Raw genomic sequence first — 25,644 nt, 5'->3', positions numbered from 1 at the left:
CGGTATAATATTTCTAAATATACATATATTTTTCCATATTTTCCATATTTCCTTTTAATCCCTGTGTTTTAGGTAGGTTGTATGTATAGCTTACGAAACATGGAATTCTTCGTTACTACTGTCACTTACCACGTTGCCAAATCGGTGTGCTAGCCGGATTGCTGTCCACTTCGCATTTCAGGCTGACGGACATCCCCTCGACGATCGGAATTCCAAAACCAGGTAAACGCGTTATCGCGAACGACGGAGTATCTGAAACAGGTATTAAGCAATTACTGTCAGCCCCAATACCGATAGTCGTTTGTCGATCACGTGTCAGCAGGAGAAAAGAAGAACCGCTATCTTTCGAATTCTTGCCTCGAATTTTCTCCAATTCTACGATTTCTCTAAAGCGAGCGAACACATCAAAGACGTAGAATAAAAATCCCAGCGAAAGATTTCTCTGTAGATAAAATACTGGAAAGAAAAAAGCGTGAAAACTAATTGTTCGAATATATGCGGAATTTTGAAGTCTTTTCGGTAAAAAGAGTTTGGTACAACGAGGCTAAAGTTTCACAGAGTACGAACCGGAAAAAGAGTTTGGAATGTTCGAGGCCGTAAGGTATTTATATTTGTACACCGGACTGCGTCGTTATTATTGTTTATTAAAGCGCGCGGAGAAACTGGAGCGGTATGCAGGTCGATAAGACCAGAGCTTAGCGTCTTAACACAAATTGTATAGTAATGAGGTATCGCAAAATTTCGTGTTAGGTTGCCCGGGACGTAGGCTTAAGCAACAAAATCTGAAATGCGTTCTCTATACAAATAAATTCAACTTAGTCGAGTACAGGAAAAAATCGATTAAGGGTAAACCGCGTTATGAAGATTCTCGCGTCGCTGCTGGTAACACAGCGAGGAAAAACTGTTAACGTTATTTGCTCTCGAGTCCAAGTTACGATATTGCTTGCTTATTTTATTCGTAGCGTTTGTATCGTTGTACGAGGAAAATATTTAAGCTCGACTCTTAAATCTTCTCTGGAATTATACATCTCGCGATATAGAACGTCTTAAATATTCTTCGCATAATAAAAATACTGCTCCTTAACGCGAAAAGTAATTCTCCATACCGGAGAAATTTTTCATCCGACCACGATTATTCCTCAAACAGTGGTTTCTCGTTGATTCGGCGCTCGAAATCGGTCAGACCGACAAAGGACAAGAAAAAGCCCGAGAGGCAAAAAGAGGAATATCGAGCGGAACGAAAGCAAAAATCGCGCGACTTCGTAATAACCGAAACGAGCGACGGGGAGGAAACGAGCCGCTCCATTGCGGACATCAAACCTACTAATCGGCAAAACGGAACTGCGCCTCTGACGAACGAGCTACCCCTTCGCCCCGTTTTGTGGGCGACGACCATGGCGCGCTACTAGCGTTCCTTCCGCGTCATTAACGACCGACCTCGAACTAGGTGACAGAATCGGGCCGTATCCAGAACGTAGATGCACACATGCGCGTAAGCTACATAAAGGACACGTACATACGCGTGATACACACACATATAGGTACGTAAACGTATGTATACGCGATAGAATCGAAAGCGTTCGACGAACGAACGAGCAAGCCAACGACGAGCGAGCCAGTGAGCGCGTTTCGAGGCCGCGAGTAATTAACGAACAGCATAGGACAGTGAAAATTTTACGACCCACGGGTCGCGTGCACTCGTTAAAATCAGCCCTGTCTTTATTTCGCTTCGTTCCCCTATTTTTTCCTTCTCTCCGTCTTTCTTGCGCTCGATGTCCGGTCGGATGGATGACGATGGTCGTCCCATCCACGGCGGGGAACAGGCTGGCGCCTTCTCGCGTGAAATCAAAGCTTGACGTGGCGCCGTCCGAACGTTCGGTCGCGCGCTATATCGCGCTGCTCGTTCGGTTCGTTAATATTTCAGCAGCGCGCCGACGCGAGGATGCCGAGGAAAAGGGTGTCGAGGTCGCGAGATAAATTGGCGGTTGGAAAGGAAGAAGAGGCGACGTGGTAGGTTTAGAGGAACCGGTCGTAAGAGCAATGGAGACGAATCGCGTTGAAAAGGGCGAGAAGAGAATCCCAAATACATCGATGCGGGGGGCTGGAAGTAGCAAAGAGGGAGGAAAAGAGGAAAAAAGAAGCGAGAAGCTTTGCCTCCGACTACCGGATGGCTCCAAGTTATTCACTCGGCTATAATAGCGCGGTGCTGAGACAATGCAAGCTTAATGAAAGCCACCCCCGCTTCTTTTCATCGCGTCTCTCTCTTTCTACCGGTTTCGTTGCTATCTTCGTTCGTCCTCCTTGTCCCTCTTTCCGACTATCCTGCGAGCGTCTTTGTCGCTCCTGCCGTTTCTCCGTCCCTGTCGGTTTTCCCTGTACGTCTCGTGGGTCTTGCTCGACGCCAACGGGGATAACGCCACCGCCGCCGCCACCACGGCCGCTGTGTAGACTCGGCGCAGTGGCGTAAACACCAAACAAAGCAAACAATGAGACACAGAAGTGTCCCACAGACCTCGATCGCTTAATGAGAACTTTAAAGCGCCTCCGCAAACTACCAGTCTGCCTGTTTTAGACAGGATCAAAGGCAGCCGTATGTCTGAGTACACGATGTATTCGGAAATGTCTACCGACGCGATAGGGTTACGTTCTATTTATCGCGATAACTAGAACAGAAGCTTTTTCAAGATCGAATGCGAAACGTCTTTTCTAACGGAGTCTCGCTATAATTAAAACGCCAGTGGCCGATCAGATGTTCCTAACACGCGTGTACCCGATGCAAATATTTCGAGATTGAAAATATCGTTCGATCGAACGAAATTCCACATCGCCGTTTAAACAGAACAATTAAACGTTCCCCAACGAACGTACCTCTTCATTAAATAATGGTCACACGTTTCCAGAATTGACCCAGGTATTTCTAAAACAGCCAGTGTGTACAAACACGGAGCCCGCAAATACACGCTCGCAGCGGTTCCCTTACGTGTTCTCTCTCGTATCGTTCTCTCGTTTGCCGTGTGCCCGATAAATCGCACGTCCGGGACTCGTTCGAACGCGAAATTCCTGCTCTATTTCTCCCTGTGCCCTGTGTAATTCCCTTTACGCGGGTCGTGAATTAACGCGAGACGAAAACGACGGCAGATTGTTGTCCCCATGGTGGCCGACTGTCGGTGTTTGTACCGGTTCGAAGAACTCGACGAGAAAGGGTGAAAGAAGGAGGCGAGCGTCTTCAAAGAAATTTTTCCTGCCGTATGCCACGGCTGTTGGAATGCTCGTAAACCTTACACGGGCCGTTAAGCAAACCTATACACCAAGGGGTATTTGCGACGGTACACCACCAGTCGTTCCAGCGAGAGTTGCGTAAAGCAACGTGAAAAAGAACGTACGAGTACGAGTTCGACCACGGTTCCACCAGCCGCTTGTAATTTGTATCGCGAGATAGCTGTTGCCAGCGACCGTGTTGCGGTCAAAGGGAATTCCTCTGGTCTGGAATTTTAAATCGAAAAAAGAAAGAAAGAAAAAAAGGGAATGGAAAGGAAACAACACGAAAATAGGGAAAAAAGAGAGAACGGATCGGAACGAATCAAACGTGACCGATTGTTTTGCCTGTGGCTTCCGGTGTTTTATGATACGACTGCGAAGAGGGATCGTTTTTTCCCGAGCACCGGGAATTTACAGTCAACTTTTTAATCAGTGTATAACGTAGAAGCAGCTGTTTTAACTAATTCCGTTTCATCGAAATTTTATTATTCTTTCCGTCGCGATAGTGATTTGCGAGGGAATGGAGAACGATGCAGCGAATATTCAGTTGTCCGATCGATCGGTTACCTATATTTTTTCCGAATAAACGGGAAAAAATGTGGCAGAATTGACAACTTTGCGACCATCGTCACGTAACGATACCGACTTCGCTATTAACGAAACAATAGGCGAGTGCAAATATTTGGCCGTCACACGTCCACCACGGTGAACGCAGAAAGCTCGCATACGCGGATGGAAACTATCGTGAAAACTCGTTTATGCAGGAAAAATCGTGACGCGGCTGTTAAATGATTCTTTGATGATCGAACGCTTTGCTGTATGGTATGCCGAAGTATTGCTGTGCGAATTAAGCATGCAACGTGTTGCCACTGCTATCGAATTTACTCCGTTTTTTAACGACATTGCTCGATAGACGTTCAAAAAGTTGTACTAATCGATAGTTATCGATTTCGATGAAATTTTTAGGAAAAAAAATACCTGCCTTTTGGTAATATATTTGTTTCATACAGAATTGTACAAATACGAGAACGATTTTACGCGCTATAGCGTTGTTGTCGTAGCTGTTGTTGTTTGTTTATTTAGATCCAGGAGGTGTGTCCGATCCAATCAAGTGGACCAAATGAAAACCAATGTTTTCCGCATGGTGGAACTATCGACAAGGAAATCGATCAATCAATCGGAGAGTGAGTCAGTCAGTTAACACCCGGTAATCACCTCGCATCGTCAAATTTGTTTCAAAGAGGTACGCAATGTGGTGTTAACACAGATCGAGCGATTCCTCTGGAAAAATGACATCGCGTCGTTGAAAAATTGCAATACTCGCGAGCAGAGAAATAACAACTAAATTACTCTCTGTTTCTACCGGTCTTCCATACAACTAAATCCGGAACCGTAAATACATGTACACGTTGATGATCAAACTAACGATACTCGACGATAATTGACATCGAAATGAAAGAAAATTTTGCAGATATCCGGACAACCATTTGTGAAATATGTAATGGATCAGAGAAAAATTCACGTTAACTCGATCGTTCATTATGTAATTGTTAGCCATTACATTTGTCTCTTATATATATTGGTGTATATTTCAATGGAACTTATTCCAGCGGAAAACAATTCTATTATACATAAGCTATATTCTCAACTTCATAAATGAAATACCGATTCCGTCACACGTTTTGGAAAATAACCTGTGAAATGTCGCAGATCTCTATCGACTTGCAAGACTTGCAAGAATATTTTTCATACCGATGAATTCGAAGAACGCTATCAACTGCGTTCTAATTTTACGAAGATACGAATATTTCTTCAGCTCGTTCTATCTTAGGACGGAGCAAAAACGAAAATAGAACCAAGAATACGCTTTTACACTTTAAATTCATCGCCTTAGGTCGCTCAATTTTCATTTCGAGAGCATCTCGAACAAGAAGCGAGTAATTACGTGTTGCCGGGTGATTCTGTGAAAGGAATGCATTTTCGTCGCTTTCTGTGAAACAAGGAACGCGATGACGGCACCCAGTATTCGTCTCGTAAACAAGTTTAAGTTCCGCTATATTGGATCACCGGTCATCGTGCCGGAGATGTAAGCGACTGAAACGCGTGCTTGGCTGGAAACGTTGGCCGATTGTTACGGATGCGTCCAGTGTGCCGAGCGTTGCCACTTTGTCCAGTGTGCATGGAACTTCATTTCGAACTACTCGTTTCGCGAGGAAACGCGAGGGTCCGGCGCGAATTAATAGAACATGCGAGCGGACTGGAATGTTTCGCAAGGTACTTCATGGTTAAAACGTTGCCACGGTTCCGCCTGTTTTAAGGGTCGGAATGTGGCACGGATGAAAATGACGTCCGACAGTTTACGGCTGGTTAGTCACGTTACGGTTTAATTAGGTAAAAGGTTATGATAGTGGTAAAGGGGAAAAGGAGAGGCTTGCTAGTGGCTTCATCGGAGAGACTTCGCGATGTTCGAGGACCACGGTAAAAACGACGATAAGAAATTTTATCAGAACGATGTTTTGGACGAGGTTTGCCAAAGCTGAAACTTTGTGGCGGAATAAATAGCGGATTAAGCTTCGTTCCCAACAAACGAGAAAGATTTAATTATATGGCGACGTAACAATTTTGCAAAACAACAATTTTGCGAAGGAGAATTCACGAAAAAATCACGTTTCTTCGTCCTCGAGCTTGCGAAGCTTTAGTTCTTTAAGTAGTTCGCAAACTAGCTATTTATCGTACGTGTCTGCAAATCTCTCCGAGCCTTTATTTTCCTCTCAAAGTAAAAGGCACACGTACGACGCACACGATGCGATGCGATATTCTTCCGCGCGCTGAAAAAACGAACACGACGTTCCTGGTACGTATAAGACGCGGGAAATATGAAATGGCGAGGTGACGAGGGATCGACGGAAACGCGATAAAGCGGCGAGTACTTGGTTGGGTTAAGGATGAGAGGATTCGAATCACCGATCCTGCAAACGTAAGTGACTTGGACGGAGTAGTAAATTGTAATCGTGAGTTCGTGCAGTTTCTCGATCTCGAAGTTTGTAGTTACTCTCCGAAGTATTACCCAGGGAACCGTGGTAGCCTCGCTACCTGGCTAAGCATTCTCCTGTTTCTACCTAATTACCAAGTATCAAGTAAGCTTCATAAAGCTGCTATTAATCTTGCTCAAGCGCGCGGCAACGCCGAAATCCATAGGGTATCGCGGCAACGTCCTGCACGTTCGCACGATCTGCTGCATGATAACGTCGCGTTTGACGTGCGAGCAATTTACAACTAAATTTCCAAATCTTTGAATTTAAACGAGCAACAAGATCTCGCGATATCCGCGAGACAATTAAGAGAATACTTTGATGGGCCAATTTGTCAACTAACATCGCAAACTTCGCTTCTCAAGCAGTTGCTCGAAAGATTCGAAAATAGGATTTAAGTTGAGGATTTGCTTCGCACGTAAAGCGCAAATGAAACTCAAATCCTAGTTCGTTGATTATATTTCCTAAAGCTGTTATCGAAAAATGTGGATAATTGGAGAAGATACCTGTTACTAACGAACGATGCGTCAACCACGGTAGAACGAACCAGCTGCTGATCAGACACGGCCATTAAAAGTCTAAAGCAATCGGCGAATTTCAACTTTCACTTCTATCTACATTTTCCTTACATTGTAAAACCCGCTGACTTTTACAACCTCGTGTTAAACATTTCTTTCACTCGCGATCAACTGCGCTGATTTTGCCCTGCAAACGAGCGACGCGAAAGGAAAAGGGAGACAAGATTTCCCGGACGGTTTCTCCATTGCTGTCAACGGTACTGGCAGACACCCGATAACAAACCCACATTCCCGCGACCAAGCGTAGGGCGCATCTGCATTCATCGCGTAGATTCGGCGGCCCCGTAACAATTTTCATTAAACGACCTCAATAGGCAAGTTATACAGATGAATATAGCGTTCATCAGGGCTGGTGGAACGTCGCTATCGAGGCGGGGCGGCGCGTGTTTCGCCAGGACAAACCGGAAACGGCGACGATATTATACAGCCGGGTCGGCCGCAGTCGAACGAAGGAGGCGCGCCGCTGTTTCACAAATTTGCAACTTACTTTCGGTTTCGGGCGGTCCGTGCGGCAGGACGGTCGCCATAATTTAGACTCGAGTTTTCCCTGTATCTGTGTTAGTCAAATACGACGAAACTGGTGCGCGTACAAGAGCTGGGATTAAAATCAGTCGGTTAACTGGCGTCCTTTGGCAAATAGAACGGAGACGAAATAACAAAGGAACAGGAAGGTTTTAGAGTCGTTGGAATATGTGGGAAAGTGGAACGGAGAATTTCTTATACATCCAACAGTTATGTACAATCGTGAAAAGATACTCGTACTGTTCAAAACGTTTCACGTGTACGAATAAGGTCGTACTGCATCACGTGCCATTTTCCGAGCGGCGAACAATGCTCGTAAATGAGATTATCTTGGCAGACGCGTGTCTCAGGTATCGAGATACGTCGAGTTAGAAAATGCATTTACAGAATAAAGAATTTACTTGGATGGCACATTCCTCCGATGACAAACGCGGACGAGTCGCTGCGGTATAAAAGAGACAGAAAGTAGAACTTGGATGAAACGAAGGGAATGGGAAGAAGAAAGAGAAGCTCGAGAATGGAAGAAGAAACGATCGAGAGAGCGGAAAGGATAAATGGCAAGCAGATTGGAAGAGATAGAAGCGAAGAGAGTTCGGCAATTCGGCAATTGGCACAAAGCAAATCGCGGCCTAATTAGAAGATAACATCGGTACTAGTGGCGGGTTCGCGACGCGTGCGAATGCCTCACGTGATTTGCCAGACTGTCACGGGATAATCAATGAACGGGTCTGCCGCGATCACGTTTACCTCCACCGGGTGCACCCGGTTGCCGTGGAAATAGCTTCTCGAAACGTCGCGATAATTAACCGGTTCGTCGACAGAGTCCAGAGAAGGCGTGATTCAGCTGGAACGAGACAGATATACGTACACGAACGCGCAGCCATACACGCACAAAGGTAGACAAGGGTAGAAATGGAACAGCGTTCGCCGGTGGAACGATTCAAAGGATAGACCGCGTTGTATAATTCATAGAGCGCGGCGCAAGCGAGAAAGATAGAAACGGAAAAATATAGGAAGAGAGAAGGAGCGGGAGAGAGGGCGCGGCGAAAGGCAGAAAAAAGAGCAGCGTTTCGTGGAAAAAGGTTGAAATCCATTGGCCAGCGAGGATATAAGACTATCGAAAAACGATTAATCCCTGAAGAGGATCACCGCACCGGATGAAAAGCGATATTACCCTGGGGGCCTCTAATTCAGCCTAATTGCTCGTTTATGCGAATCCTTGAAATATTCATGAAGCTTTATGAGAATTTTTCATCCCGCAGCTCACGCTGCTTCTTTCGAACTGTTACCCAAAGTGGGAGGGGGCTGCACGTGTTTCCGCCACGAGGCGCCACGCGATCGATCTTCCGTCGATACCAAAGCTACACCGGCAGTTTTGTCGAGGCGATGCGTTTGTGAAAAAGACACAGGCCGCTGACTTTATATCGAGGGATTCGTTTGAGAAACGACACGGTGTATCATCCTGCTGGCAGAGATTAAACGGACGAACTTAATGGGACACAGGTGACGGTTTCTTCGACCCGGTAACATGAAAGCTAAACGCTCGCGATGCATTTTAGGTGGATTCCGCTTGAAGCTTCGAGCGTGGAACTGGCACGGTTACGTTGTAACAGGTTTTTTCAGTCGATGTAGAGATACGGATGAATTACGTGCGAGTAATTACAGCTTAAGTATACAGACTGTGAACCAGGTATATTTGGACTGTCTATGGCTTGTTAAATAATGGCAATTAACTGTTATTTTCGCTTAAATATGCCAAGTATGCGAGAAAGAGGTCGTACGTAGATGAAGATAGAAACGAAGAAAGTATGGAAAAAGAAGAGTTTGGAAGAGCGCGGGCACGAATCGTTGAAAGCGAAGATACGGAAGAACAGGAAACTGAAAATGTCGAGAGAAATTGGAAAGTTCGAGAAAAGGAAGATCGCATCGGCGGGGTAACTGGCACACCGCGATTCCAGCGAAAGACGTTTTCTCATCGGCAGTTCATCGGCTGAGAAAGGGAGTGGAAGGGTACTTATGTTCAGCCACGGTACCAGGCAAGGATGGTAAAAACCACAGTTAGTTAGTTCCGGACTCCTTCCCTCGAAACAAATTGCGTTTAAAGAGGAACAACGCCGACGGACTTTCGCAGTTAAATCTCATCGGGTAGCTTTGAGCAAGTTTTTGTGGCCAATAAAACATCAGGAGGGGTTGGGTAATGTTTTCTACCCAAGTACTTTGCAGGAAATCAAATTGTCCGAGCGCGTTTCGCAAGTGTCGCAATATTTCCTGCGTGCGCCACCGACCTTGTACCGGATCAAACGGATTGGATTTTCAATTGCTTTCGGAAACGTTCCGACGATTGTGACCGTAGAACACCGCCTCGAGCCATCTACCTTTGGAAAGCATAGCACAGTTGCGTTTCAATTAATCGACTAATGAAATAGTTGCGAGAAAAAGGAAAACAGACAGAAAGAAAAGAGGAGAGTGGAATGGGGTTAGGTTGGAGGAGGAGGAGGAGGAGGAGGAGAGGGGAGAAAGGATATAAAAGTAGCGGAAATCAAAGAGTAGCAAGCAAGCGAACCTTTCAACGTTTCTGGGACGATACAGTAACGGGCAGTTCGCCTCGAGCGAGTTTACATCGCGTCGTTTCAATTTCCGAATGGGCTGATCAGAAGGAAGAAAGGCACATGCGAACGAACGAACGAACGAACGAACGAACGAACGAACGAGCGGTAGAAACGGAGCACGGGAAGAGCAACGGGTTGGGAAAGAAGATCGTCGGAGTATTGCTTGGACGAACGGTCGCCCGCATCGAGGACAGTCGTTCATTTCGCGCGTACGCTAGCTCTTCCGGCGTTGAAAATTACGCAACTACTGGTTCAGGGAGCTGGCGAGGTTACAGACGAACGAAGGGACGCCGGTGGCAAAGGGTGGTCGATGGAAAAGCGGGGAAAATGTGGGAAAAGCAAGCGCGATAGTTCGACATCGAGCTGTCCGAAGGAAAAAAGGAAACGAGCAAACAGGAAGGAAGCGGTGGAACTGATACAACGTTACGCGACGATACAACGAAATAAGCGGAGAGAAGAGATGGAAACCGACGCGGCACGCGTATATCAAGCTTTGCTTGCTCGCCGTGGGCCAGTTCATGCGGAAAAAACGTTTGCCGGCGACCGAGCATAAATAACCGGTCATCTCCAGGAAAAAAAAGCTTGATCGATCTGTTCAGGTTATTAATAAGTCGTCGAGCAGCCTGGAATATGGTTTAATGTCCGTTTGATGTTTAATCGTTACGTAATTCGTATCGTTATTATCGTCGTATTCGATACGATTTATTCGAGAGATAACGAGTGGAACGAAAGAGAGGAAGATCGGCAGCCGGAAAACCAAGTTTGTATTCCCCGTATCTACGATTGCCAGAAACGTGTATTGTAAAAGTTACGCAATTAGTCTGTTAATACACGCGCCTCTTTAAACGAACGACGTTACCGTGTATCGTAATTTGCGCGTAAAATAGCGAGAAACGTATATTTAGAGATTTGAAAAATATCGAACTCTTTGCGAAAAATCGGTGGAAGAATACGAACGTCGAAGCCTGGACGGGAAATTAATTAGACTTTAAGTTGATTGGCTTAAGACTGGAAGTTAACTGAGAAGTTGACTGTTAAGGAGCTTCGCGGGTCTTCGTTTTTGTCTATGTTACACGTAGATCGAGAAAAGCCTGAAAATTTGTTTTTCCGGCTTTGATTAAGTGCTTCTTTAAATCACCTCTTTTTTTCAACGACGCTAACTAGCATGCTCTCGAGGAAAGACAAAAGAGTCGCGAAACTTTTAGTATCCGCATCTTTCTAGGGCCATCAAGTTTATAAATCTAGGTAATTAACTCTGCAGGAAGAAGTGTCCGTTTCTATCAAGCAAATGCCTGGAGGAGCAAAGTTTCCTTACAGATCTCTGGACATTGTTTAAGAAACATTTTCCTCCGGTAAAACATTCGCCATTGCCTTTTGCTTAATTATACGCTTCATTTAACCTTTTGACAAGATCAGAGAAAGCAAATGTTCCCTTTTAGAACTTCCAAACTGAGAAATTTCAATAAAACAGATACTTCGGAAACTCGAGCTTTCTTGGAAATATTTCACGTCGTTCTCTAAAGGTAATGTGAATTCCAAATCGTATTTTTCAACTTGCTTTTAATTTAGTAACAAAGTTCCGTCATTATTAAACAAATTTCTATAATTTATAAAACACGGGCTTAAATTCTTCGAAATTATTAAACGCTAGCAAATATCTCTCTCGGTATAAACAAATTTTAAATAATATACGGAACGTCGGCAAACTTTCTCTCTCGTTAAAATATCTCTAATCTACGGAACACTGATAAACGTTTCTGCTACCATAAAAGAGATTAGCTTAATCTTTGTTGGTTCGGTGAACAAAAACGATCGTACGAGAATCTTAAGCGTTTCCTAGGTGAAATAACAGCTAAAAATTGTCTAACAATCTCAAGCTGTTACTTCGTATTCGCAGAAGCGTAAAGTCGCGTTTCGCGATTTCCAGGACAAAAGCGTGAAACGTTACGACGTCGAGACGCGATTGTGCTTCAAAGCCACGACCTGTTTCGTTCCGCGTGAATGTTTTCGCTTTTAGCTCGTATCATCGTAATCCTGGACTTACGACACGGCATTTACCGTCCGTGGCTGACCGTCCTTACAAACAGTGGCTTTGAGCATCGAAAATTGAACGGCGAACGCTGAATTTCTCCCCTTCCAACGCCTTCATTTTCTTCCATTTGCTTCAACTTTGATTTCATTTAAATTTGCTTTAGCTTTAATTCTTCGGTTGCAAGCAAACTTACTCGATAGAGTTCTCTGTCGAGGTCGGTGTAGTTGAAACTCGATGCTTTGGACGTTAATCGCAGTTTCCTTTACCTTATAGAAACATCTTTTCCTCCGATTTCCAATTCTTAATGTTTCTTCTTTAAGATTCTTACAGTTCGTCGAATCTCTAGATCATTTAGTTTCTCAGTATATTTTTTCTTTATTTGCATATTTCGCTGTATTTTACTATTATTGTACCCTGTTCCTCTGATTTAATTCTCCGGTATTACATCTGTACAAAATGTCGTTAACGCGAGTGTAGAAGAGCGAACGTCCCGGCGATACAAGTAAACGAAGATAAAATTTACGTAATCGAACGATTTAGTTGTATTGAAATTCATTCTAAACATGCTCAGCGCTATTACCGAGCTACTAACAAGAAATCGCATACAAATATTTCTTACGATATAACTAAAATAAAACAGCCAGAGTACGCGATATTCCACTGGAGCCTGTTGCGGAATTTAAAAGATAACCTCGCAGAAGTACCCGGTGCTCGACAATTTTACGCTTACCATTTACACCAGTGAGCTAAATGTAAACTTAGATAGTTCTTCAAGAAAATCTTCTCTCTACGTGCTGTTCGTCGAACAGGCCTTGGAAACGACTGGACGTAAACCGTCGTAAAGAAACTGTCTGCACGCACGCGACTGCCAAGAAACACCGTTGTCATCGTGGTGTCGCCGGTTAAACCCGTCGTTACGTCCGAGGTTCTTGCGAACGAGCAACGATCTAAGGCAGCTACATCGAAAGACTAGCCGAGGAAAGTAACCCTTCGTCGTAACTCGTGCCGGTCGTTTCGGTTCACGGCGAACGACGATTTACATCGGCCGTAACCGCGAGAAAGGATTCCGGGAAATTGGATGTTACTTGGACATCTAGTCCGCCGTTTTGTTTCCTACACTCCCTCGGACAAGCTTATGGCCCGAGTCTGACTTTTCCGGCGGTTTCGAATGATCTCGTCTGGATAAAGAAAAAATCGAGGGACGTTGAAACTTACCAGACCACAACATGGTAAGCTTACGTGTATCGAGAGATAAGGTGATATTTATTTAGGTTTGCGAAGTAGGTTTACCGATAGCAGGTTGTTGGGTAGCTGGATGGAAGAAGAGAGGATATGTTTCTGGAATATCGATCGAATGGAGCGAATACTTTTGGAAATTAGGATTCGATAAGAGTGACCCTACGAGATTGGATTTAGTCTGACTTGTTAGGGTTTCTATGGTATCGATATTGTATTATGTTTCTTTCTGTGAGTTCTATCGCCAGGTATCAGATTCTGGGTCTCGGATTATCGCTAGACTCGTCTTATGGGCATCTGTCCTTCGCGATAATCGCGAGATCATCCTTTCTATATATTCAAACGTGAATAAATTGAAACGAGACTAAAGTCAAATTACGCGTAATAGATCGTCGCAGATTAAATGGGATTTTCGTTTGCAATTATCTACGTCTTTTTACGTCGCTAGCTAGTATGCGACGAAATGCGGGTCACGCTCGTAGAGATCGAAATTAAATCGGAAGAAATGCAGCCACGTGTCTGGAAGATGTAGAGTAAAGAAAGGCCAAAGGGATAATTACGAATTCCCGCGTAAATTACTTTGCACAAAAACTTGGTAGAAAATCTACATATCGTGCTAACGAAACGGCGAATTTTGCTCTTTGAAAGCCGAAAACGAGTGTCAACGCGAACGTTACATCGTGATGCAAGCGCACGACAAGGATTTTAACATTTTGCGGCAATTCCAGCGACAAAGGAAGCACACGGTGCCTTTCCCTCGTCAGCGATTCCGCGCGCGAAGGTGCCATAGCGCGGGAATTTGAAATTCAGATTAATACGGAACGCGTTCATCGTTAACACTGCAAAGGTCTGCCTGGCTATGCATTACCATACATGCGCACCCTCGCGCATCCAGATACGAACGCGCACCCTCGCACAGACAATATTCCAGCTTCCTTGTAGCTTGCGCGCATATGATTCCGTCATGGTGTTTACCTGTCTCACGGCTGGTTGGAGAAATTCGGAAACCAGCGCGAGCATGTGGATTTCAATGAAGATGCGACACGTTGCCAGCGCTAAGATCGTTCACCGAGTGTTTTCGCAATAAATTCGTTGCGTTCGTGGAGCGTAAGTCGCGAGCGAGAGAACGTTGACGCTTCCTTCGTTTGATTGCACGTTGCTTCATTCTGCGTCGAGCTCGTGCTCCAGACCAAGAGGATAACGATCGAATTACCGCGAATTGCGTCGAGTTACCGCACACGAGTTGCTGCAAGTCGAACGCTACGATTAGTTGGTTTCGCAGGTTTCTCCAGCAGCGACCTATTTTCTTGTTAAAAATGAAAACGTTGAAATTTCACAGCGTTGAATATTTGAAGGAACGTTTACAGCGAAAACTCGAGAATGCTTTGCAACTCAGCCGTGCGAGAGCCTCGAGGAAGCTGTCGATAGTCTATGATAATCTTACAATGCTCTGAATATTTACGTCGTCGAGATCATTGATTTACGTACGTTTTAAACTCATTTTAGAGCCTTCTTCGCGATTATAGGGCAGAGAATATTTTTCTATGTGTTTTTATGACAGTTTACGAGAAGTCTGAAACTGTTCGAAACTATATCAATCGGATAAAAAATAAATTAAAGTGCGAAACCGTTCTATCTGGTAGACAATCTTATACCTTCCAACAGAATTTATCAGTAGAACGAGCAAATATAACATTGTGGACAAATGGCCTAGGAACTATCGGGTGGACCATAAACAATGTTGCGAGAAAGCCTAATTGCCGACAGGCTCGTCAATGTGTCGTCGGTCCTTCGGTCGAATAGTTACGCGGAAAAAACGCCTACGTGATCATTGCGGAACAGGTACGTGGTAGGGCTATGAGAAAAGACGAAGGGATGGTTAAGGGAGAAAGACGAATTAACGGTCAGTGTGAGCCGGGAAGTCAGAGTGTGTTGTCGAGGTCAGCGTCGTCGAGGAGGGTGATCCTCGTGAAGGAGAGCGTTGGAACCGTGATGACGGGAGTTGTAAATTAACTATTTAGTTGTCTTAGTTATAGCACATTACTGTATTCAGTTCGCGTTAAATAACCATCGTTTCCTGTTTAATCCATTCTAAATAAATAAGAAAATCCTACAATATAAATTAAAGTACGAAACCATTCCACCTGATAGACAACCCTACATCTTCCAACAGAATTTATCAGTAGAACAAGCAAATTTAGTTCTTCAAATAAAAGCAGCATCATCGACAGGAATGTGTCGTTTAGAAATTGGATCGCGATTCTACCGAAAGCAAATATTTTTCCTTGCATCTCGCGTGTGGGACAATTTCAGCGAATAAAATTTCACATAAAAGTAAATATTCTCGTATAACACGGAAGCGTCCTCTAAATTCTCGAAGCAGGACCGGCTCGAATCGAAAGGCGTCCGCTTTCTAATGGTTCTCTGGGCGTTTTGTGGAAATATGCGAGTCTAATCCCCGCGGCGACCGTGGAAATCCGTTAAGCGGGATTCGCGAGCCTTCGCAGTCGGCGTTTCTGCTATTCGACGATCTGGCATTCGCAACGAGGACGCGTAGAAGAAGATGATGACACCACGGACTATCAGCGTCACGAGAGTACAGTTTAAATTGAGAAATAGAGAACGAACCGTACGGTTTAGGATTATTAAATATCAGAGAAACGTCGTTCGATAGGCGTAAGAATGGATTTTGTTCGAAAAATAACGAAATTAAAAGTAGATATTGTAATTATCGAGATAAGTTCAGAAATAGTCGAAAGAAAATTTGATCGGTTCAGCGAATGATTTAATTTTGATTAAATACGAAAGAAGAGTTTGCGAACTGGGTGTGTGACCCCAAGTATCATAAACGAGCTAAAAAGAACATAGCCTGTTCCTGACACGATTTGCATATATTAAATTCCAGTTTGTATATAAAATCGGGAAAGAAGGTGGTTGGTCGAATTCGTTCGATCTTCAAGCCGGACCAAGCTGCAAAGAAAAATCCTGTAACGCGAGATTGTCCCGTGGAGGGGGATAGGAAGTTCCTTTTCGATGATCACAGAGCCTCGTCTTTCGTAGCACCGCTTTGGAATACTAATATTAAACTTCGCCCGTTAGCGACGTCAAAGACTTTTTGCATAGAGCAAAGTCTGCACGTGAGAGAAATAAAAATGCAGATACCTGTATACAGGGAAAGCGAGGGATACGTCGTCGACTACGTAATTGGGAACGATCCCTCGATATCGTCGGACAATTATACATCGTATAGCGTAGCGTAGATCACAGTCGAATTTCATCGATTCTTCTAATTTTCACTCAAATATTTTTACAGTAAAAGATAAAGATAATAAACGGAGAAGTCTTGGCCGATAAAATTTGTTTAAATATACGCACACGTATAGATGAAAGAAAAATCTTAAAGTTTCACGTACGCGTTACCTTGGATGAAATTCACTTTCCAGGGAAATCGATTTAACATTAAAATGTCGGCTTTTACCTCGTCAAGTATCACAGAACACGTTATTCTTCATGAATTAGCGTTAGAACGGAGAAATTCGATTAGCTGTCCAGTCGACCGCGTTTAATCGTGCGGTTACATGGTGTCTTTCTTCTGACTAACCCTTCGGTCTGCCTTATCCACCGATAAACTTTACCCCTCGGCACTACCCGTTCCCTCGTTTCCGTCGTGCACGAACGAAACGGGGTTAATTCGTCGGAAAACTCGATGAGCCGGCGATCTTAAATCTCGTATGCACCGGCCAGACGAGAGAAAACAATGGAGGATCAAATTTTATGGGGTCGTTCTGACTAAATTAACGCGTGCCACCGTGTCGAAATATTCCACAGGAATTACGTATTGACGAGATACACTCGTGTCCCCATTTTTCCCCTCGTTCGGTTAACTGCATCGTACACCACCATTGAAACACCATTCCCCTTAATTTTGCTCTCTATTATCGACGAAAGAGTCCTGAAACGCTGCTTCCACCACTGGCACGGACGTAACAACGAAGCCAATTATTCGCTCGCTGCGAATTCGACGAGACCAACTTATGACGAAAATTCTGAAACGATGTCTTTGAACGGAGTTCGACTAAAATAATATTTCCGTTAAAATAAAATTCTCCTTTGAAAAAAATTGCCGCTGTATCGATAAACCGTATTTCCCGTTAAACAAAGATTGTTTTTCAATCATCGTAGCAGCGAGCTCGTCGAGAGCTTTAGACGTTCTGGTTTACCTTACGCTCTCCGGTTGCTCTTTCTGATTGCACGAATGAAAAATACGAAGAGGCGAGCGCGAGCTCAGCTTATACGAATGAGCTTACGGCTTAAGCATTCCGACTGGTGAGTGAGAAAACCGAAAAGAAAGAGTCCAAGGAAAGAAAGAAAAAGGAAAAGGAAAAGAAAAAGAAGAAGAGTACGTAACAGACGATGAAAGAAGAAAGTACAAGAAAACGAAGCAGAAGCAGGATTCCGCCTATAACGAGCATCGCGTACGAGGACGCGAACAATTGTTAAAATACATTGCCCGAAGGGGTGCGTGTGTGTACCGATAGAACGCAACCGGAAATGTTTCGAATGTTTTACTCCGGAATGCGCCTATTTTTCTGTCGCTTATTTTTCCTCGCGAGCATCCATGCAACTGTTTCGTTAGAGAACCCTCTGTTTTTCTCCGTCCTCTTTTTCTCTTTTATTTCTTTCTTCTTCCTTTTTTCCTTGTTTTCTTCTTTTTGTTTTGTTTTTTTAATCATTACCCTGCGTCCTTGTTGCGCGAGCACGGTAGAAAGATATTAGTTATCGAATTCCGATAATAACGCGTCAAAGATGACGAGTCTGGTGTAAATAAGCCAGGAAATTGTTATTCGCCGGGGTTGAAATTGAAAGTTACGCGCGGCGGCAGACGCGAACGCACAGCCAGACGCCAGGATAACAATGATTCTCATCGAACGTCTCGCCGTTCTCCGGCCTGACTTCTTACCCGTGCAATATCGTGGCAAGTTTTCTTGCCAGCCTGAAACCCGCTAACCCTTTCAGCGTACGAAGCAAGGGCGAGCACAACCTCCAAGAGGGAAGTTAGTTTACGGGGGAACTTGGCTATATACGGAGTGTCTTGGAGGGAAGCTGGTGTACGAGACGACGTATAGGGCGTTTCTATGGAAAAGGAAGGTTGCTCCGTATTTGCCTCTTGGCCCCGGTTCATTATACCATAGACTATTTGCATTTTAATTACATAAAATACAGGTCGGAGAGAAGAGATACTTTATTTAGTGATTTATGGTTTATTTATTTGAAGATACTTTATCGTACGTAGGAGGTAGGAGTTTTCGAGGAATATGGCAATATCGTGGAGAAGAAGGACGAGTAATTAAGAAAATTTGATTTCGTCACTCGATAAAATTCTACGTACATTTCGAAGAAAATTCGTCGTTGCTCAACGTTACGAAATCGTCTCGTCTGTCTTGAAATATTTATCACCTAATTCTACTCTGAGCGAGTTAACGGTTAAAATGGAAAACAAGGAATCGAGGCTTCCATCGACACGAACGAGTAAAATAGAAAATCAACCGTCTTCTTTCTCCTTTCCAAAGAAACGAACCTTTTGATGGGAGAAAATACGTGGAAAAGGTTGAACGTGGCTCAACGAGGAGAAGCCAGATCGAAAGGAAGCAGAACGACGCGCAGACAGAAAAATATCGTTTTCTCAAGGTTGCGGAAAGGAAGAAAGTCGAAGACACTGGGTGAAAAAGCGAAATAAAGCGGCGAGACGCGATGTACGAAGACGAAACTATGACTCGTGAGGCTCGACAGAGGAAAGATGAATACAGCCACGAAGGAGATGTTTGTACAACCCAATTTTTCGCTCGATTGCCGTCCTCTACGCGATTTCCCATCTTTCTGCCCCTTGCCCTCTCTCAGCCTTCGGCATAATATTTCCCCTAGCTTGCCGCGTATCTGGTGGCGCGTTAGACTCTTAGAAGGAACGCTCTCGTATCTTCCTGCCTCGTTCCGTATTCCGTGTATATATCCGGCGCCTGGAATTTCATTTTGATTCAAAGTTGAAGACGCCTCGTTCGACCCGTATTTACCAGCGGTAAAGTTTCATCGAGGCATGTAAATAATGTGTCCGCCAGGGTTCGGGATACGGTGAATCGAAAAACGACCAGCAACGCGTTGCCAGGGGTCACTGAAAGGGGGAACACACCGTAGAAAATAGGGAAGGGGAGGGGAGCAAAATAGAGAAGGAAGAGAAAAAGAAAGGAAGCGAAAGGTGGAGGCGGATGGTGATGCCGGCGAAAGAAAAAAGAAAGCAGCCGGCGTGTGTGTAATTCCAGAGGAAAAGGTGCGCGAGAGAAAGGCTTGCGGCGTTGTTTGTTGCCTCATTGCCCGCGGTTAACTGCCAGCAACAAAAACGTTCTACCGTCGGCCAACGTTACGTCCTATTACCGAGCCTCGTGTCCCACGCTTCTCCGCGTCCCTTTCTTCTTCGTCGCGTTCCACCCTCTGCCCTTTCGCCTCGTCATCGTGACGAAACGCTCGTTTATAAAACTCCTACGAGAACATATTCCGCGCGAATTTGCATGGAAAGTATTTCGCCCGGTAATCGCGTTACATCGGCGCACACACGCATACACACACATACACACACATTCACTCGTTCATACGTACATACGTACGTGCATACGCGAGCAGGAAAATCCTCGCGATCGTCCGTCTTGAAAATATGTTGGAACGATGTTAAGATGGAGGTGAAATATGCTTTATAGGGAGGATTTTTCGGTCGATGGGGATATAAAGACGATATTCGAAGTTTTCCATACGTTTGCTAAGATAAATACGTTGCGTGGCCGTACCGCTTAACAAGTTGGCTAAAATTATCGAATATCTGTCGGATAGTTGGTGGAAATCGGCCAAGTCGATTAAGGGCGTAGAAGTTATGAAACTCGCTTGTGCGATATTGTAACGTACTGTGCGGAGTATATCGCGGCTAATAAGTGATAAACCTTGTACTGGAACCTGACTGTCTGCAAAACGCAGCTCAACTACTACCTTCAGTAGCCTGTGTAATAAGCGTAAAACGTAGTTCGTTATTAATAGATCAACTTCCGTGTACCTGTACAATTAAAACTTTCCTCCACACGGAAAGTTACCCGTTTTTCTATCTCGTTTCCTAAACTCGATTTTTTCCCGTCAATCTACGTCTATAATCTATAATCTAATCTATATCCAGGGTGTATCTAAGGGAGTGTTCGTTTTAAGTTTCGAACGCCAGGGAACGCAAACCGCAGAGATCTAAATTAATTCTGTTAATTTTATCGCGAAAGCCGGATCGTCTCGAAGGTGGAAAAAGGGAGGGACGGGGGGCGGGGGCAGAGAAAAAGTCTCTACGGGAACGGGATTACCTTAGCATACCTAACTCCACTTTCCTACTTTCGCCCCTTTCGACCGGCTCGTTCCGCTTCCGACTCTCTGTTTCTCATCCTTATTCTCGCTTAGGATCTTCGATCTCGGCCTCCATTGAAAATTCATTTCATCCGTCGGATCCCATGGCCAATCTTCCTTTCCATTTAATCCGAGATGCCGACTGAGATATCCTCTTTGCTGATAGTCAAAGTGAGGATCTCACGAAGACGTTCCAAGTCCGGAAGTTAACTTGTTCGGGAAAGGAGGAACCGAAGTGGCAGCTGACTGCATTAGCTTGGTTAAGTGGCGGCGGTATTCGTCTCGGGAAACGTTTACGATTCTATGAAATAGATCTCGTAGTCGATGGAACTCGATCGGACATTTTTTTCATTCCCAGTACCCGGTCCTGTACGTTACGAGGGGGTTTCCCGTGATTTTTACGAGGCGACGAGTCGACCGCGAACCGCTGCCAAGCTGGAAAACGTGCGAAACCGCGGACAGATTTGCGAAGAAAGGACGCGCGAATTCGACCCGCCAAGTTGCAGATTTTTTGCCTGCTTTGGATGAAATTCAAAGTTATCTCTTTACCTCTCTGTCAACAATTTTGGACGCTTGAACGTAATACGTACGAGGCCAAGTTCTTCGTTCCGTAAGAAACGTTTAAAAACTAGTTTCCGGCGCGAAAAGTTGCCCGCGATGTTTCAAAACTTTCAGATGTCCTAAAATTCTGAGATCCTGGAATCGGAAACCGCGATTTCTCAGCGTAATAAAATCGACAAACATTTCTCGATCGATCGAATCTCTATCACGTTGCTTCGTCCGACAACGGCTCTCCATTCACCTTGCCATTATTACTTGCACTTTCCTATCGAGCAAACAGCCCGGGTTCGCGTCGACGATCGGCCGCTAGCAACGACGACGACGACCGAGACAAAAGCGTCCGATGGAGATAAAAGCTGTGCGTCGACGGGGTTAAACGAAAGCAAAAGAGGAAATAAAAAGTGGAGAGAGCTGGGAAAGAGTAAATAAAAGGCGACGAAGGATCGGACGATCCATGGACGTAACGGGTATTGGCCTCTTTTGGCGCGCAGACAACTCTCGCTAATCCTCCTTTATCCAAGGCTAACGTAACTTCGCGTTTCATTCGGCGAATATCTTACGAGCACCGGCAACCATCCAAGCCGTCTGCTTTTTCCACCCTGCGGCTCTCGCCAACCCTCCTACGAACGGTGGTGCGCGACTTTCCAGCGAGGAGGAAATCTTGGCCAAGTTGAAAATCGAGTCGCGATTCGTCGATGCGGAGGGTAACTGAGAAAGAAGGTGGACGATCTCCAAATAGGTCGGCAAACGAGTCGACTTCGTTTCCGATTTAAGGATTGATGAGGTGCGCAGCTCGCTTTTGAGCCGCGTAACTTTCTGCTCCTCTTTCGTCTCTCCGCAAGCCCTACGTAAGAGGGCTGAAGGAATCGTTGGACGAAGGAGCGAAAGAGAAAAAGAACGACAGCGAGGGAAATTCCTGTGCAACGCCTTGTCGAACCGTAAAATCGTTCGATATCGCGACGGCGGTGGTGAAATTTTTGTCGTGCCGCAGCGTATCGAGCGACGCGGGTACTGGAGTGTTCGCGAGCATTGGGACGCCTTGGAATATAGGTCGTATCGAGAATCTCTCGTCGACTTCGTAACGAGAGTAACGAAGGGCAGCGGAAAATGGGCCATGCATACCGCGGTTCCTTTCCAATTTTACGAGACGGCCAGCACACGGAATTCTATTATTCCCGCGAACCTTGAGAACGGACCGCCTACAAACGCCTCCATTCTTCCACGATGAAATCCGATGAAATCACGATGAATTTTTTCGAATCGAGCCTCTTTGTTTAGCGAGCTTCCTCTCTCGGCAAAACGAGCGGAAATTTGTAATAATCGAAGATTCCTTTGTGTGCAACGATCGCATCGATTGGAACATAGAGCGAAGGTCGGGTTTTGTGATAAATTATTGAAACGTTCGATGGAGTTTCTTATTAAAAGTAGATTTTGTCGGAGAACACGCTGTCAATTATGAATAGGGAATGGACTTGTTGAACTAATCGAAGTTTCTTCCGAAATATAATATCTTCAATTATGTAAGAGGCATACGGCTAATTCCAAAGTCGGATTATCTGCAATTTCTTGTTAAACACCACGATATAATTACCTCGCGAGTAAAAAATTCCCAAGTCATTTCCCTTGCCAGTATCAGCACCCTCTTAGACTAGCGTATCCAGATCTATCTGCCTGAATCTTGGACAGATGAGAAAAATTTGCAACAAGGCAACGAGGTTCTCTCCGCGAGATTACGTTTATAGTAGAATTCATTTGCGTGGCGTTGTTCGATCGAAATTCGATATCGAATAATCAACATTTCCGTCGTTCGTCATTACCATAGTTTATTTAATGGCAGTAAAACAAGTCTGCATTACCAATGTTAAATTTGCCAGCTGTATGTACCTTTCCCTCGGTTACTCTTATACATACATACTTCATACAAATTTATTCTACGTTTTATAGCCTACCTTATGCATATTTATAGGTGAAAACTTAAACACGCTGCTCAAGTTCAACGACGTAATTCTTCAACAAATGGATACTCGATCTTTCTTTTTATCTGCCAAATAAAAGATATTATCGGTAATTGATAAAACAAGACACGGCAAACTTAACGTATCAATCTCTTTGTCGATTCGCGAGAAACGAGCGATTAATATTTTCTATACGTTCGTCAGGTTTCGTGAAAAAGAGGAACGCAACGATGAACAAACTCGACAGTGGTGTATAATATAGTCTATAACATCTTAGAAGTACCACGATCTCGTTATTTATTTCGCGAACTCGGTTTTGTCGAATTCGTGTCGCGACTCTTGTTAGCACCAAACGCCAATATATCCAATCACTCGCAACCGACATATCAAGCGAACCTAACCTAAACCTCAAACTGCTTCCAAAGACTCCCCCAATCTCGATTCGCAAACTGTTCGTCGTCAATCGCGCAAACGAAGGGTGCCGTGGTCGGTGGAGCGTCGAAGAGGGCCGTGCGTTTCCCTAAATGGAGCGACGGAAGACGCCTCCGCAGTTTAGTTGGATCGTTCGTCGCATGGAAACTCGCGGGGTTTCTCGACCGATCGCGTACCCTGTAAATCAATTACAAGTAGCTCCGCTTGGCCTGTACCCAGTGAAATGGCACGTAGTAGTCCCAGCGAAGCTAGTCGAGTTTCGGGAACGTTGACGTGATCGGCAAACTCATGCACGCGCGTTCCACGGTCTTAGTTCGCGATTGCGAAGCGGCGAGGACGATGGAAAGTACAGGATGAAAAGGGGTTGGCGAGGGGAGAAACGGCGAGACGGAAAGGCAGGAGGAGACGCGAGGATGGCAGCGAAGGACCGGTTCGTGGATGCATCGTCGATAATAGAAAGCGCGCCGCAGCCGAGCTTCCGCTGTTCCTGATCGATGCCGCATGCCTTCGCCAACGACTCGGTTCCTTCCGATGGGTCACGTTTATAGGAACTCGTCACGCGGACGGATGAAAGCAGATCGTTAACGACAGTAACGAGGCTCGTTTCGTAATCCGACGACGACCGTCTGTGGCTTCGCCAGTTCGTAACCGACATCCGTTCGGCCCCAACGACAATTAGTTAAATTACTGCCTAGTGAAAATCATTGACGTCCTTGCGGCCGATTAGCCTCGTTAGATCCTTTCCCTTCTGCCGTTAGCCAACGTAGAAATTCCACGTGGCACGTGGGTGTGTTCGGTTCAATTCGATTTCACAGCGGATAGGAGGGTGGAAAGGCGGGAATGAAGGTGGTATGATAGGTTTGTCTGTCGTTCGAACCGAACGTGTCAAGGTGGGGAGAGTCGTTTGTAACGCGTTCCGACGAAGAATTACGTCGGGCGGAGGAGGCAGAGCGGTTTAAACGGCAGGATTGTTCGAATATCCTTTCTTCGGGACTGGTGGTTTTCGCCTAACCTTCTCGTTATCGGTTCTTTGACTACGTCGATTCGGGTCTTGTCAAGGTTGTAACGCGTTCTTACAATGGTTCGTTATTGCAACTGCGGAACGGTTCAGGAGGGAAGAACCGGAGAACGAAACGAGGATTGGTGGTCCAGTTTTTACTTAAGGGGTTCGAAACGAAGCGTTACGAGAAAGATTCGTACAACAATCTGGGAAATTCGATCGCACGGGAATCGAATTTCTTCCAGCAGCTTTTTTTTATCAAAAATCCTTGTTAAGAATCTTCGAGAATCAAGTTCGTTGGTCAAATATTTAATCCTTTAAACGACGATCGAACGATGGACTGGGATAAATCTTTTAGAATCTCTGGTAATCAAACATTGCGCGTTCTTCTCAGATTGATTAAAGTTTTAATCTTTATTTTCATCGTATTAGATAATTTTTCGTTAGTTCTTTTCGTCGAACAATGTTAAATCGATAGCCTGCGAACGAGGAAAGAATGGTGTCACGAGATCGACCGTGCTAATACGTATAATATACTCGATATAAACGAGAGCGTATACGGGCCGCGCAACCATCTCGAGATGGTCGAGCGTGGAATGCCAGTATGGAGGTGTGGCAAAGCACCTGTTATTTTCGCCCCATTATTCCCCGACCTATTGTTAAGCGGTGGTGGTTTGATCTCGAAGGAAAATAGCCTTTAACGTTCCGAGTTATAATCTGAATTCCGTATCTCGTTCAATCGCTTCATCTACTCTCGACCGTCCACCAAGCGCGTCCTACATTCCATCGAAGAAGCAAGCCACCGATTACAAAGAGTATCGTCGACCAACTTCCGGTCATAAAACGTTCTCTATGCATAGAAAACAATCGCCACTGTTTCGCTAATATTCCCTGTTGTGTCGTTAGCTTCTGTAGCGATTAGGTTAATTGCGATTCTCGCGAGAAGTTCGAGATTAGACACGCGTGTTTCGTTTCGTTCTTAACGGGAGTCGCGTTACGGACGCGCT

General features: G+C 44.9%; 1 protein-coding gene across 2 annotated transcripts in view; it reads right to left on the bottom strand.

Annotated features, from left to right (window-relative positions):
* The window catches only part of tei (irregular chiasm C-roughest protein teiresias), a 321,318-nt gene that overhangs the window by 88,691 nt on the left and 206,983 nt on the right, over positions 1 to 25,644 (bottom strand). For both annotated transcript variants that reach the window (XM_076620193.1, XM_033335069.2), the window contains exon 7: positions 130 to 252. In XM_076620193.1, coding sequence (XP_076476308.1) covers positions 130 to 252 — 123 coding nt within the window. The remainder of the gene's footprint in view (positions 1 to 129; positions 253 to 25,644) is intronic.

This window comes from Bombus vancouverensis, chromosome 7 (genome assembly GCF_051014615.1).
Source record: "Bombus vancouverensis nearcticus chromosome 7, iyBomVanc1_principal, whole genome shotgun sequence".
Taxonomy (NCBI): domain Eukaryota; kingdom Metazoa; phylum Arthropoda; class Insecta; order Hymenoptera; family Apidae; genus Bombus; species Bombus vancouverensis.
This window is presented reverse-complemented; position numbering and strand designations above follow the sequence as displayed.